The sequence below is a fragment of the Nicrophorus vespilloides genome, unplaced genomic scaffold, assembly GCF_001412225.1.
Source record: "Nicrophorus vespilloides isolate i.1.1-1 unplaced genomic scaffold, Nicve_v1.0, whole genome shotgun sequence".
NCBI lineage: Eukaryota > Metazoa > Arthropoda > Insecta > Coleoptera > Silphidae > Nicrophorus > Nicrophorus vespilloides.
The window spans coordinates 1-15,968 of NW_017099901.1; the positions used below are offsets into that span (position 1 = coordinate 1).

The 15,968-nt window shown below is 32.7% G+C and overlaps 5 protein-coding genes across 6 annotated transcripts; 2 read left to right on the forward strand and 3 right to left on the reverse strand.

The window, feature by feature from the left end:
• Positions 1–494: 494 nt before the first annotated feature.
• Positions 495–4,663, reverse strand: LOC108566007 (ribonuclease P protein subunit p40-like). 2 transcript variants are annotated; one of them, XM_017925703.1, is made up of 5 exons: positions 4,321–4,663; positions 4,112–4,256; positions 3,889–4,053; positions 753–1,203; positions 495–691 (listed from the first exon to the last, which is right to left on the reverse strand). In XM_017925703.1, the coding sequence occupies exons 1-5, from the start codon at positions 4,435–4,437 to the stop codon at positions 496–498; spliced, it is 1,074 nt and encodes a 357-aa protein (XP_017781192.1). In that variant the 5' UTR covers positions 4,438–4,663; the 3' UTR covers position 495. The 2 variants fall into 2 exon arrangements, with proteins under 2 accessions (XP_017781192.1, XP_017781191.1); XM_017925702.1 differs by lacking the exons at positions 495–691; positions 753–1,203; positions 4,112–4,256; positions 4,321–4,663 and adding an exon at positions 1,279–3,582 and having other exon boundaries at positions 3,889–3,980.
• A 267-nt stretch (positions 4,664–4,930) lies between these two features.
• Positions 4,931–8,015, reverse strand: LOC108566004 (ATP-dependent RNA helicase WM6). Its single transcript, XM_017925698.1, has 7 exons — positions 7,918–8,015; positions 7,376–7,589; positions 6,776–7,180; positions 6,464–6,582; positions 5,754–5,885; positions 5,156–5,558; positions 4,931–5,089 (listed from the first exon to the last, which is right to left on the reverse strand). The coding sequence occupies exons 2-7, from the start codon at positions 7,578–7,580 to the stop codon at positions 5,076–5,078; spliced, it is 1,278 nt and encodes a 425-aa protein (XP_017781187.1). The 5' UTR covers positions 7,581–7,589; positions 7,918–8,015; the 3' UTR covers positions 4,931–5,075.
• A 276-nt stretch (positions 8,016–8,291) lies between these two features.
• On the reverse strand, positions 8,292–8,960 carry LOC108566006 (NADH dehydrogenase [ubiquinone] iron-sulfur protein 6, mitochondrial). Its single transcript, XM_017925701.1, has 3 exons — positions 8,744–8,960; positions 8,476–8,652; positions 8,292–8,416 (listed from the first exon to the last, which is right to left on the reverse strand). Exons 1-3 carry the CDS (start codon positions 8,876–8,878, stop codon positions 8,351–8,353), a joined length of 378 nt encoding a protein of 125 aa, XP_017781190.1. The 5' UTR covers positions 8,879–8,960; the 3' UTR covers positions 8,292–8,350.
• On the forward strand, positions 8,895–10,399 carry LOC108566005 (GDP-fucose protein O-fucosyltransferase 1; the record flags this gene model as incomplete). The annotated part of the gene is given in 3 exon segments (XM_017925699.1): positions 8,895–9,164; positions 9,228–9,488; positions 9,539–10,399. Coding segments are annotated over 3 exon segments (1,149 nt in total). The 3' UTR covers positions 10,330–10,399.
• A 407-nt stretch (positions 10,400–10,806) lies between these two features.
• LOC108566003 (immediate early response gene 5-like protein) lies at positions 10,807–12,279 on the forward strand. The gene has a single exon (XM_017925697.1). It carries the CDS (start codon positions 11,244–11,246, stop codon positions 12,039–12,041), a length of 798 nt encoding a protein of 265 aa, XP_017781186.1. The 5' UTR covers positions 10,807–11,243; the 3' UTR covers positions 12,042–12,279.
• The last annotated feature ends 3,689 nt before the right edge of the window (positions 12,280–15,968 follow it).

The following is a 15,968-nucleotide window of genomic DNA, read 5'->3' on the forward strand; positions in this document are numbered from 1 at the left end:
CATTGAGCTTTCATATGCATATACTGGATTCATTCTATCTATTATAGTTTTCGAGTAAATCAATGAAATGTGAAAACACTGTTTTTGCGAACGTTTTAATTTCAATTTTTTAACTTTGAACGCATATTACAGCAATGTGGATAAGAGCACATGAATGTATCTATACTTTAGCAGATATTAGGAAAATTGCTTACTGTGACTAATATTCGCGCCTCCCCTTAGACTAGTTCACGCCTCACAGTTTGGAAAAAGCTGACTTAGACAATTAAATGAATTAATAAGCCACTTATGAGATACGATTGTTTGGAATTATTACTATAAGAATTATGTGGAGATTACCAATAGCTTTAAACATTCCTCAAAAAACTTCGTTTAATCAATTACATTATCAGTTTTCAGGAAAAAGAAGTAATAAAAGATTGGGACAATTTCATTATTTTTATGCTATTATATTATTTTTTCGAGTTAGACAATGAATACTTAATAATAAACAATTTAACGTTTATAAATTTTATTGCTGCAGCTTTGTACGCACATCACATATTTTGTTTGATTCAATATCATGATATAACCATTATCGCTATTTGTATAAAAGTGATTTTCATTTTCCCTCCAATTCGTCACAGAATCTGAGAATCCTTGGACGTACATCGATACCCACTTCTTGTTTTCGTCATCGCATACGAATTTCCTAAAACAATATTCATCAAAAAGTCAACTTAATTGAATTACATCAATTATCGAATCCATACCTCAAATTCTCATAAAATTTTAAAATTTGTTCGGGATGATAAAATCCACGAAATTCCAAAACAACAAATTGTCCAACATTCTCCTTCGGCTCCATCACGGAATAAGTGGATAAAAATCCATCAGTTTTATCCTCGAATTCGCATTCCAAGGTTAACATTCCTAACCATTCAACAAAATCGTATCCGTCGTTTAAATCGAACGTATTCAAGTCGATTTTCGGCGTTTCATGCTCGTACAGAGTATTTTTGGATGCTCTAGGCGTGCACAATTCGACATCGTAATTCGAGTCTGAAAGGTATTTCGCAATGGAAGATGGACACACCTCATCTCTCGGTGGTAACCAATTCAAAAGTACAGTGAACTCTTCTAAATTGCTTAAACATTCCTGGACTCGATCAAAGTATTTCTTGCGCTGTTGCAAACCTACTTCGTTCAAATTTATAGTAACAGCTGAAACAAATAAAGCGTACTTTAAATTGAATGAAAATGAAATGCGATGAGAAACGTTGAAGTTAAATTACATATTTTATTAACTCACCGTACATTAATTATATATACATGGTTATAAAATAGTTAGTCAGGCTTGGTTTAGGGCATAATAATTGGCAACGATTGTGTTTCCTCTTTATTTTCATATTATTATTACATAATACAATCTGATTTGACTTTATGACTTACAGTGTACTTGAAATGAAAACAAAAAAATGTTTCCCGTTTCCATATTCCATCACATTTATCTCTTAGTTAAACACGTATCGTATTTATAATTCCACACAGATTAAATGTTAAAGCTCGATTATTTAGTAATTTGCAATTGCATGCATTAAGCCAATATTATTGGTTTCAATATGCTGTATTTATAATAAATAATTTGCATTTATCACAACATTCCTTAAACTATATTTATAATATAGTTGACACCAGTACTAATACAAATAATCTAATAAAAAAATATATGATATATCATTGTATGTAGTTATTTTATATGTATATATGATTTAGCCCTTCAAAAAGTTTGCATCACAATTAGAAAATAAAAAAGATCATGGAAGATTAGGTTGACTTGCGACATATGATACATACTTTTTGTGTGACCCTGTTTGTTATTACTAATATTCATTATCACGTAGACTGAAAAGTAAACTAGATCTAGTACCTATGGAAAACGTTCTACATATGCTCGAAGAAAGCTTTTTAATATATGGATATCCTAAACTGGATTAATCTTTTATATTGGATTATAAATTATTAATCGAGATTAGGATAACAGAAATATCAGTAAGATAGTATAGGTTTTATGTTTAAATCTAAATTATGACTAGCAACATATTTCTTGAAATCCTCCAATTCTTCAACAGAAACACCTTGCCAACCTTCCAGTTCCGAAAGTACTCTCAACTTCGGACAACTGTCCAACAACATTCTCACCGTTGTCATGCTCAAGTCGTTGCTGTACAAAATTCTCAACTCTTCCAGTTCGCGCATCGGATTCACAGCCATAACGTTAGCCAAAGACTCGTGTAGAATTCCAGTAGAAGAACCCAAATGTATATATTTGATATTGAAGCTATGCAACAAGATGAATTCCAAATGGGAAAACGCGCAATCGACGACCCAAAATATGCGCTCCAAACATTGAAACGGCTTTACTTTCAAATAACGATTGTGGACGGTCATCTTATCAATTACATCGCAATTATATAGCACGAGATTCTTAAGTCTAGGGCAATGTTGGCTTACGAATATCAACGCATTTAAGTCGATATCTTCGACATGCTCCAAGTGAAGACTGGTCAGATTCGCACCGCGAATTTCCAAGAGGCTATTCAGATAATACGAGTAAAAATCACAAGAGAGAAGCTTCAGATCTCTCAAATTGTAAAGAGTTGATAAGGCTGTCAGATCTGTGAAACGTTCATCGTGGAATAAGCTAATTTGCTCGATTTTTGGACATAAATTGACTAATAATCTGAGCGACTGAGTATTTACATCTCTAGTATGGATTTTTCGCAAGCCCAGAGATTCGCAATGTGCATAATTATCATCCAAGTATTGTATAATACTTCCGAGTTCGTCGCATCGCCCAATATCCTGCAACTTTTCTAAACCTAACAATAAGTGAGCAAAACCTTCGATGCTAATGGAAGTACGATTTAATTGGAGCTCGCGCAACTGTTGACACTTAAGTAAATGAGGAATCGAACGATCGGTTACGGACCTTGATGATGTCACATCTAAGCATTGCAGATGTGGGCAATTTTCTCCTAGGATTTGTAAAATGGAATCAGTGCAGTCGAAACAGAGGCACAACGATCGTAAGTTTTTCATTTGCGAGATGCCGTCTTTTATAAATTTATCGTACTCGCTCGATCGCCAACCACCGATGCAGGAACCCAAATTTAACACCTCCAATCCCTCCAACTGATACATATTCTTGTATAACACGTAACGCATAATTTTTGGCCATAGTGAAAAATTGATCTGCTTTAGATATTTGTTCAGAACAACTTCAGTCAAACCCACAACCACGTTCATTTTCGTCATAAATGTAGACATATTTACATATGGAAAGTACGACTTTTTTGTTTGTTCAATAAGTTCTTTGACGGCATTCAAAACTTGCACTGCCATACTATCGAACAAGTAGAGTGGTATATGAGACACCAGAAGCTCTTTGAGCCAATCTATGCTGCTCTGGAGAGCGGCTTGCGGCTGGGAGTAGACATCTATTGTCGCCAGGATTGGCGGTGTCAATGCTACTACAAATCCACCTACTGCCTCCAAACTCAGACTCTCTAAGGAAGGTACGTCGCGGTGACGAGGCATCGTCTACAAAAATGTAACTAACTTTAGGAACACCTATATAAAATAATAATTACTTTATGCAATTGCAAGTAATTACTCTTTACTAGATGTACCTATTCTTATTAAGCTTAAATACTATGTACATAGGGTTACCAGAAAGCCCCAAATTTCGCGATATTCACTAAAATGTATATATTTGTTTTTTAAATTCAATTTATAACTCTGGGAACCCTTCTCTTATTTATAATGTATGCATCTAATAAAATGCAAAATAAGCATCTACATAAATATACTAAATTATTATAAATTCTAATACATAAATCTACTCACTGTATTTAAGCCTGTTATTCTTAGCAAACTGAGAAACCTTCCCTTCGAGTCCCAGTGATTGATATGTATCTTTGGTTAAAGACAATATTAATTTTCCACTTGGTGTAATGGCCACACAATTGTCACAATCTATTCTTGTATTGATACTGAGGCCAATTAAATTTCCTAAAAATATATAATAATTAACACTTAATTCATCCATAATATAGCAATTGCAACTTACCTTGCTTTACAAAATTATCAACAAACTGTTTATTTACAATCTGCTCAAGTTTGAGGTTATTTACTTTATAATATTCACAGTTCAATTTTAAAGTGTCTACCAAATATTCAGGAACTTTTAAATTGTCAGGCAAGACCACAGACACCTATATGTAATATGTTTACAATTAATATGATTTAGACAATATACAAATATCAATTATACTTTACCAGATGGTTATAATAGAAATGGTTTATTGTGTCAGTGTGTTTTTGGTTAAATTCACCTTGTTCGAACCTTAAATTTGAATCAGGTGCTTTGAAATTTGTGACTTCAGGACACAACATTATATGGACACAACTCTCTTACTTTTATTATATCCAAGTTGATATTCACTACCAAAAAAACTATGAACTTCTGCAATTCTGTTGACAAACATTCATCAGATGGCCCTACAGGTTTTGACCATCATCTGCCAATCAGGGAGGGGGAGATTCAAGTCCACTCAAGTGCGCGTAAAATAAGTGATCCAATAAGACAATTTAATTTTTGTTACCAACAAAAGAACACTTAAAACGCACACACGTATATTTTTGTACTTTCGTGTGTACCCTTAAATTGTACAGAGAAAAGAATTTAAGAATTAAATACGGGGTATAAGTTATGGTTGGTGTCTTGTAAGCACCAATTTAAAAGTACTCTGTGGAAGTTATACTACATATGTAGAAAGTATAAGAATTTATAAGAGAAGAAAATTATATTACTAGTTTTGTATTTACTTTTTTTTTTATTACAAATTTAGTACTTATATACTATTACATTGGATTTAAACAACTTAAATATTATAAATGTTTTATTTATAAATTAAGAAATTATTTCGGAAAAACAAACTCCAGACACTCAATACAAATATTCTTAACTCACAAATAAAAATAAATTTAAAAAGATAATACTAAATCTATCTTTCAGGTTCACTTTTCTCTCCTTATCGTCCTTCAACTGTAACAAAAAAGTAATTATTATTATTAATGGTTCTTTCTACTTTTCTTTTTAAATCAAACTTACTGTAAGAACTAAGGTCAATTTCATCAGGTAATTCTGTAATATTCACATCAAATCTGTCTTGTACTTCGTTCAAAATTTTCGCATCACTTTCTTCTGACACGAATGTTATAGCTAGACCTTTCGTTCCAAAACGACCGGCACGTGCAACTCTATGCAAATATGTGTCCGAATCTTCTGGCATATCGTAGTTAAATACAATATTAACTCTTTCAATATCCATTCCTCTTCCAAACAAATTCGTTGCAACCAATATACGTTTCTGGAAGTCTTTGAACTGTTGGTATCTGGATAAACGCTCTTCTTGATTCATTCCTCGGTGAATTCCAATGGCAGGGAAATTTTGTTCAGTCAGCAATTGTGCTAACGCCATACATCTTTGAACGGATTTTACGAAAATAACAACCTAAAAATAACGGTTCAAGAAGTTAATTTCATATTGCTAATAGTTATTGAAAAATTATAAATTAAATATTTTTCTTCAGAGAGAAAGTTCAATTGTACGTGATAAATATCATTCATGGTAATTCATGATTTTCATTTCATCATTTTAATGTGTGTCAATATGTTCTAATTTAGAATAGGACGAATTAAATTATACCTGATTAAACTCAAGAACATCCAACAATTCAAAAAGTTTTTTGTTCTTTTCATTTTCCTTTAGTTTAACATAATGCTGTTGCAAGCCATGTAACGTTAACTTGGCTTCATCATCTACATATACCTCCATCGGCTGAAAGAGAAAAAGAATTAAAATGATAATTACATACGTATGTATTCAATGACGTGTTCATCAAATATATGAATAGTTGAACGAAGAATCCAATGGTTGATAATGCTAATTTTATGACATAATTACTTAATAAACCCGATAGCCTGATATGTCTTTACTGTTGTAACGTGGATAAACATCGCTGGTACGCCCATAAGAACGAGTTGTCAATTATCTTCTGAGACAATTCCCCTCGAATGGACAGAATCCAATGTGAAATGTAGAAATTTCCAAAATAAACCCCCATAATATAATCGTTTTTTTGCTTTGTTTTGTAGAGAGACGTGTAAATTTTGAAGCACTGTAGCGCAGCCCAGAAAACCGTTTAATTCGATAGAACGCGAAACCCAAGTCGCACTTTGAATAATCTTCATTATTCTTGATCCTCCTCTTCTTAGCCCTGGCCCAACCCATTTGCCTACACGTTGGGCTACAGTGCTCTAAGTATTGCAGCATATTCCAAATGAATTCCCATAATCAACTTTCTTTCAAATATGCCATTTGATGTAGCGCCCAAATGTAGTAAAAAATTCAATTACATCTTGCATAAATTTTTTGCAGACTGGTCGGATGTCTTTGCTTAATGTTGCACTAAACATCATAACTTGTTTTCCATGTGGTGTGTTGCGATAAATTTCTTGTACATCTCTCCTCATATCTGTAAAACAAAAATAAATACTTATAAATCATACAATTTTAAGCAATAAAATTTAATTCAATGATTATTTCAAATGTTATCAGGATAGATGGATTATTTCATTATTTATCAATTGTCCCTATCTATAATAGTCATCATTTTGATTATTTTCTTTTGAATATTATAACTTTCAATGATTAGAATATATATTTACCTAGTAACTCCAACATTTTATCACATTCATCCAAAATAAAATGTTTTAGATGTTTAAGGTTGAGTTTCTTTGATCGGACGAGAGCCAATATTCTGCCAGGAGTGCCAACAACAATATGTGGGCAATTGCTTTTCAAGACATCCTCATCTTTTTGAATTGGTAATCCACCAAAAAATACACCAACTTTGATGGACGACATGTATTTACTGAACCTCTCATACTCTTTGCTGATTTGGAATGCAAGTTCACGAGTGTGACACATTACCAAAACATATACAACATTTTCTGTGGGTTCGAGTTGTTGCAAAGTGGCAAGTACAAAGACAGCTGTCTTTCCCATACCAGATTTTGCTTGGCATAAGATGTCCATGCCCAATACTGCTTGTGGAATACATTCATGTTGTACTGTAAATTAAAAACAATTCGATATAAAACACGTGCTTTTTGTAAATAAATAATTATATAGCAAAATTGAAAAAAATCAGTTATTCCCAATTTATGCATCAAATAGATATCAGATTTCCCTATCTACATATTTTATCATCATAATAATAGTTTTTAATATTTAATCGTAATGAAATGAAAAACAAATATAAATACCTTCTGAAGGATGCTCAAAACCACAATCAACAATTGCTCTCAAAATTTCAGGTTTCAGTAGGAAATCACGAAAACCTGAACTGTGTATTGATACATATGTGCCTTTAACTCCTTTCTTTTGATCAACTGTTCCAGTGGTCTCATTTACTGTCTGCTCAGTCTGCTCTTCATCTTCATAATCTAAAAGATCATCAGCGTCTGCCATTTTGTTTATCTGTAAATAATAATTATGTTAATTATGTATTACATAACAGACAGCATTTTTTTTTTACTAAAATCAATAAGTACTTTTGATAATTTAAAATTATTTACTAATGAAATGAGTATTATGTTTTTTTAGAGAAAAACCGTTACAATTTCATAAGCAAATTTAGGCGTCAGCAAAGAGCGTCACCTGTACTAACAAGGTTTATTTTCTCAATAAAACATTTATAACAAAAAATAATATTCAATTCATATAATAATTTAAGTACTTATATAAAAAGGAAACAAGTCAATGTATAAAGTTCGATGATTCTTAAAATATTTTAAGTTGTACTTACGGAATTCGGGAACTGTATGAAAACACGATGCAAACACTGGAAATGGCGGCATAAAAATGGCGCTTGTTTTTCCCTCCCTACGTTTCTATGCGGCCTCTCACCAAAAAATCAATATGACCAACCTTCAAGTAATTAAGAAGCATTTACCAAGTACGCCTGTAGAGGGCACTCTTGTATTGATCCGTTTGTATTTTAAGAATGTATGATTACTAAGATATCGAACATCATTCATTGATTCAATGAATGTAAGAAGATATTATAAATTAATAATTTCTTTATTTTTTTATTATCAATAGTAGGATACTTGTAAAAAATTGAAAATGATAACTATTTAGGAAGTCAAGTGTGCTTAAATTTAAATGAATCATATCATATAATACATATATTATTTTATTTGTTAACTGTACATAAATCAACTAAGTTCATGATATTTTTAATGGGCATCTTCTTTGACAAATCTTAATCCACAATAGCCACATGCATGGTTACCAGGCTTGTCCTAAAAAAGTAATAAAGTAACTTAATGATTAGTGGTATGATAAACTGTTAAATCATTACCAAATTGATGTATACTTTTGGATGTCCAATTGGACCACCACCACCATCACACGAAACAACACGTTCCTTGCAAGGTTTTGGTGGAACTTCAGCAATTAAATCAATTGCAAAGTTTGGATTTACATGCTTTGGTTTATCAATGAACCTAGCCAGTCTGTAGTCATCAGACTCCCATTTCTGAGGAATAACATATACATTTGTATTATTAAATACATCATAGTTGCTGTTATGAAACAGGTTGGGTTAAGGTTGAAATAAATGAAATCACCTGGCCTGTATGAGTAACTTCTTCTTTCGGAACCCAGTCAGCAAAATTTCTAACAGCTGGAGTGCATGTCCTCAAAGATAAACTTTGAAATATTACTTTTCTTGGTAAACGGCACAAGAATTTTGTGCTCGACATTTTTTTCTACGAAATTGTCCTTTTTTTCGATGACAGAAGGTTGCGACTGAAGTTGGGTTAATTAGTGTATTGGACTTTCAGTCTTGCCAATGTTGTAGATCAATAATACACCGGTTTGTGTTATGTTTGGAAAATTATTTAAACTTATTTATATACCACTTAGTTACCGGCGTTTACTGCAAGTGAACGATGATGTTTTATTTATTAACACTAGTATTGTTTGTGTCTGTTGCAACATGTGTAGAAATTGATCCGTTGGGTTATATTTTATATTGTCCATGCATGGGTAAAGTGATATTTATTATAAAGTCTTCATCGCTAATATATATAAATACATATTTAATTGTAGGAAGATTTGGTAATCAAGGAGACCATTTTTTGGGTGCATTAGGTTTTGCACATGGACTAAATCGTACACTTGTTCTTCCACCTTGGGTTGAATACCGGTATGGCCAATCAAAGTCCATACAAGTTCCCTTTGATACCTATTTTAAAGTGGAACCTCTCAAAGTGTATCATAAAGTGATTACAATGGAAGTATTTATGAAAACCATAGCACCAATCGAATGGCCCAAAGACCAACGTATTTCATTTTGTTATATGAGCAGAGGTAAATTGGTGTACATCAATAATTTGGAATACATTGTTTCATTGTTTTAGGAGATTCTGGTAATTGCAATGCTAAAGATGGAAATCCATTTGGGCCATTTTGGGATACTTTCAATATTGATTTTGTTGGGTCTGAATTCTATGGACCTCTACATTATGACACATACCATCAGGACATAGCTAAGAAATGGCAACTCAGTTACCCACCAGCAAAATGGCCAGTTCTTGCATTCAGTGGAGCACCAGCAAGTTTTCCTGTCCAGTTGGAAAACAGAGAATTGCACAAGTACCTGCAATGGTCTGATCATATAGAAAATCTTGCAAATAATTTCATAAAGAGGAATCTGCCTCAAGGGGCTTTCATTGGTATTCATTTGAGGAATGGCGTGGACTGGGGCAGAGCGTGCAAACACATTCCAGACAGCCCTAATCTATTTGCAGCCCCACAGTGTTTGGGCTACAGAAACGAGCGTGGTAAAGCTACCATGGACATGTGCATGCCCAGCAAGGAAACGATAATTCGACAATTGAAACGAATTATTAAAAGCTACAATAATGCACCAAACAAAGGACCAATTCGAGCAATATTTGTTGCTTCTGATAGTAGTCATATGATTGAAGACTTGAATCTCGGACTGCAAAGGATGAAAGTCAAAGCGTACAAATACGACAACGCTACACCGCACGTTGACCTAGCTATATTAGCGAAATCCAATCACTTCGTTGGAAATTGCATATCATCTTACAGCGCATTTGTTAAACGTGAAAGAGATGCGAAAGGGTTCGCTTCTAGCTTTTGGGCTTATCCTATTGAAAAGAGCAGCACCCATGACGAATTATAAATCACATTTCATTTACACAATAGTATTACATTAACATTTAAATAAATAAATAAATGTATTTATTAATAAATTTATGTTGCTTTATTATTTTTTTAGTTATTTTAATATTAAATGTTTTCTGTGCGATTTCATTAAATCGAACCAAAATCATAAAAACCTAGCTCTTAATACAAATTTAGTCCTTGATTGTTTTATTAATGGTAATTGGAGAGACTACCCGTAAAAATGAAAAACGTATGTTATAAATACATATGTGTACGTTTGGTTGTCTAACGTTTTAGTATATATATAATATAAAAAAAGGATAAATAGATAATAATTAAAGATGTATTGCAATTTTTAAAGGTTAGCATTATATTGTGCAATGTTTGTGATAATTATGGTTACTGTTTTATGTTTTGAGTAATAGAAGAAGTAATATAGAATAATATAATTGCGTCAAGTACGTAGAATGAATTATTACAGGTTTTGTATTTATTATATCGTTAAAATCGGTCTGTTCTTGTTACTTGTTACAGATATATGTGTATATGTATATATTTGCTTACGTACGTAAGATGGATTTTATTCTTATTTTGTTTCGTGACATCAACTTCCGCTTTATTAAACATTATTGTAGGAACGTATAAAGTCGAGAATAATAAAACAAATTAACAGAAAATCGTCCTTAATGAATACTCACATATCGTTTACCGAGCCTGTTCGTTTCTGATCGGCAAGGACGCACGTTGATTGGTCTGAAACACGTTGAAAGTAGGTTGTGACGTCGCACGGAGAAACTATATAGGGATGTGGAGTGCGATTTCGGCGCATTTCAGTAACGAACGTGCTGGGTGACACATAAGTTGTAAAGTGCGTACGATCTAACGATATTTTCACCTGTGGATTACTATAATAATATTATTACTACGAAGATGGCCAGCGAAGCGCAACGATTAATTGGAATCTCTTTGACGAAGATCGCCCAATCGCGGACCCACCGAGGTGGTGTCAGTTTACACAAGAATTTATTAGTGGCTACGGTTTTGCAAAAAGCTCGGTACATATTTATGGAGGAGGCTTATAACATGGTGCACTATCAGGCAGCACCGGTGGTACCTCAGCGAGAGGTACAGGAGGAGTTAGTGGGTTTAACTGCAGAGGAAGCCGGGGTCGCGCCGATGACGGCGCCCGAAGAACCGGACACCTCCAGCCTGGATTTCCTGCAGCCGGGCTGCGCGAAGTGTGGTCAGGACAAGGAGAATCAACCACCGACGTACCACACCGCCGGCGAGTTGACTTACCTAGACTTGGACAAGACGCCGAGCGTCCTCAAGGAGCGCAGCAACTGCTTGAAGAGGCGACGAGCGGTCACCGAATGGGAGACCGAGGAGGCTGTACAATCCATTCTTCCTAAGCGTAGGTGTACCGAAGAAGGCGACGATTCGGTGTTCCTAGATGACGCCACGTTGCTCTCTGATACGGTCGCCAAGGAAATCGAAAGTCAGGAAGCAACAGCATCGACGTCTTCTCCGTCAACGTCGACGACCACCACGTCGTCATCGACGATGGAAATTGAACGAATCACATCACTCGTATCCATCTTCAGTTTCGGTATGGGGGAGAATGGTAAACTCAATAGGTCCGTTTCCACCCCAGACCTTTGTTCCTCACAAGCTAAAGATGTCGCGGACTCGATACAGCAGCGGCCATTCCTTGCTATGACGGTATAAATTACAATTTAGTGTGTTAATTAGAACAATCATTGCCAGAACATTTCCAAATATGCGCGTGATCTCGTACAACGATTACAAAATGATGATTTTTTTTTTTGTTAAGAAAGAAGGAACAATCACTTTGCTAAAACCCAAGACATTAAGACACGCACATTACTATCAATATTACACATTACATTGTTTCGGTGCTACTCTGTACTTACTACATCAACAAATTATGAACTCAAGAAAAAAAGGAGCAAAGCGATTGTTTTAATTAATTTATATTTATTTTCTTTTTGCTGTGGTACCCCCAAATACCATATTCAAGGAAAAAAAGAGGAGAAAAACCAATGTGATAGTGAGAAAAAAATTAATGTTAACTAATTGTATTTTTGTAATTTTTCCTTTTTTTTTTTTATTATTTTGAAGAAATATTGTGTTGTGTTTTCTTTTTATTTTATATATATATATATATATGAGAAAAAAAAAACAAAAACAAATATGTATGAAATTCATATTAGCCGCATTAATATTAGTTTCTTTGTTTTGAACTCGTTCTCTCTGTATATATATATATATTCTCAGTATCTTTAATTTCCGATAGTTTTGTCCTGACGACTAGATGCAGTAGTGGTCCCCTTTTCTCACGGTCAGTACCCTTTTGTTGGGACCTTAATTTATTCGTAAAAACGTTACCCAGGTATTCCAGACCCGTTTGTATAAAGGAAAATAAGTTCAGGTAGCCGAAAATATCACTTTGGGGGGGCTTGCATACAGTTTGGGATCTTTTCTTCTTCCCCCACCGGATGTGAACATTCATTGGAATTGTCACGTTTATAACGGAAAGAGAAATATATATATGTATATATATCTGTATATGTAATAATACACAATCAACAATTAGGATGAAATATATTTTTGTACATTAATGCGGCGCCAATTTGTAAATAAATATAATATAAAAAAAAATCTTTTTATAAATCTAAATATATATATGTATATTATATATCAATAGCTCTGTTTTAAGAGTTTTTTTAATTTTATTATTGTACATACGAATTATTATAATTCTATTCATTATATTCTATATTGGAAAATAAAATTATGAAATGAAGTTAAACTATTTGTATTTATTAATCCACAATCCCGTAATCCTTTTTACCACCGAAACAAATTTATTTAAACCATATGCATATTTCTGTTTGTTATCATTGCGTAAATGTAAATGTTTGCAAGTGAAATTAATGCAGCAGTAATTGAATTACAGCACTTGACTTTCCTTAACATAGTGATATTTCTGCTACAGAAAATCTATAAATTAGAACTGGATTATATGGAAGAGATAAACGTACACTTATCACATTGTGTATAACAGATAACTAAAAATAGAAAAATGTGAGGCAATATTTGATAAAATTCACCAACGGAGGAATACAAATGTTTTGCTTTGAATACGGAAATCTTTATTAATATTTTATAAATTTTGTTCAATAAAATAAAGTACACTTATTTGTTTGTTGCATAATTCAAGATAATCAACAAATTATTTTTTTTCTAAAGTTATATTTATTCAAATTTCAATAACAATATGTAAGAGTAGTTAAGTATTATATGAAAATGATCACTTGTACAGTTTTAGTTACTATATAGTATGGATGAATGAATGAAAGGCAGTTTACTTTTTGTTTCGTTTAAATATATGTATTTCGACTCATTTAAGAGGAACGGTTGAAGGTCTTCGTTGATAAGGTGAGCATCAAGGATGTACCTGTGAAGGTTGACGCTACCATTTTCGAGACCGAATTTGTGTCGAAATATCTTATAAATAATTAATATGACACAGTTATTTCTGTTTAATTAGTGAAATGTGCGAAATTTCAGTCTTCATCTGATATTTGAATTCAATTAACCCGTACACACACACAGGATGTGCTCTTCATATAATTAAATATCTAAACGCTTTTGAAATAAGTTATCACGTTGTAAAATGAAATATATTTATATATTTTTCTATGATTGCACCTTAACATCTCGTGTGTGCAATCTGCGCGTAGCACAAATAAAAAGTATATTGCGAAATTCTTCGAGATGACTGCGAGTTTATTATAACTTTCTCTAAGTCATATACGTAGTAGTATACATGTCGGTCGTGGTCACTGACTCTTTCCACAACTTCAAACGCTCGACCAAATACACCTAATCAATGAAACAAGGTATATTCACTTGCAAATTGGGTCATTGATTTTAGTCGTCGGATATGTTTACCGAAGAATTGTGTTCCACAACGAACGTCTCCTCATATCTATTGATGTATCGAGTGCATACACACAATTACACAAACACCGTTTGCATCTACACCTTCTTCTGTACCATGAATTCATCAGTTTAATCATCTGCAAAATAAGTGGTGTAGTCGCATGTCCGCATTATTTTCATTGTTGCGTTTCTTTCTTTTAAATGAACGTCTTGCAATCTATAACTTTCTCTTTGCAGAATTTTGTACGATAAGAAAAGGAAACGATTTATTACCATTCCAACAAACAAATGTATATATTTCAGGGCTTGTGTAATTTATCAGTTTCAATGATTTGAAGTTATTTCAATTCATTAAATAAATAATAATAATTTAGCAGTTGTTTATCAATTTAGACCAGTGTTCTTCAATCTTGAGCCTTACATGACATATTTGTGTTTTGAACTTCTTTGGAAAGTAGAATTTAATTACTAATTTTTACGGCTTCCATCAAACTGCATCGTTTATTTTACAATTAATTAACTAACGATCTAAAATTGCTCCGCGTTAAATTTTTAAGGAAATGCGAAATGACAGCTGTCATCTTGTATCGAAGCTGCGAACTAGTAAAATACTCTTAAGTTGAGTTGCAGTACAACTATAAAAAAAATATTTCGAGTAACCCGACAGAAAGGTTAAGAAACACTGAACACTCATGTAACGGATTCACGGCACACCAGTATGATACGTCTTAATTTTCTGTTATTGATTGCTCAATTATAATGGAAAATATTACGATCATTCCTATATTTCCATACGGAATTGCGCAATAATTGATAACGTGAGACGTAACTCGATTTACTGCAATTCGTGTAATCTCATTTTTTTTGTTTGTTTCTACTTGTTCATTCCAAATTGTAAGAAAATAGTATCAGTTCGAATTTTATATACACTTGTCTGCAAATTCGTAGTACTCACTAGTATTTCAATCTTTTATAATTGGTTTAGTTTTAAATAATATAACAAACAAATGTTTCAGAAGACGATGTGATACAGTGTAGAATTACACTTTATTTTAAAGTTAAAGTTAAATTTATGTTTGAAAATAATTGTACAATCTGTAACAATTTTTAATATATTTTTGTTAATAAAGGAAGAAATAAATTTTAAATTGCATATACTTATTTTTGATAATTTTTATGTATAACATTTTCTAAAGCAAAAGTTAAACAATCGTGAATATTGATAAAATAGTTCTTTATGATATTAAAACATTGGATTATTTATTTTTTACTTTTCGATATGAAAAAGGCATTATTATAAATATAAAATCTGAAAAAACAAGCATTATTTTTACAAAAATAAAAAGATGTTCAAAAAAAGTTTCCGTTGAATTTACTCAAAAGACAGTGTTTATGATATAGTGATTTGTTTTGTAATGATGTTAAAATGATGTTTTTATTTGTAAATCCCTTTAACATTTCATTGGACAAATTATTTGGGATTGGTAAGTACCGCCTGCAGTTTCCAAAAAATGCCCTAACGTGATTAAATTTTATGGCTTAGGTAATACCTTCACAGAAAGCGTAGCTAAGGGTAGGTACAAAATGTTAAAATGTTGCTGCTTTGTTGTGGTAGTGTTCAACATTCGCTCGTAATTTTGCAACTCTCCATCTTGGTGATAACGACGACTGAATGCAAAAATCCAA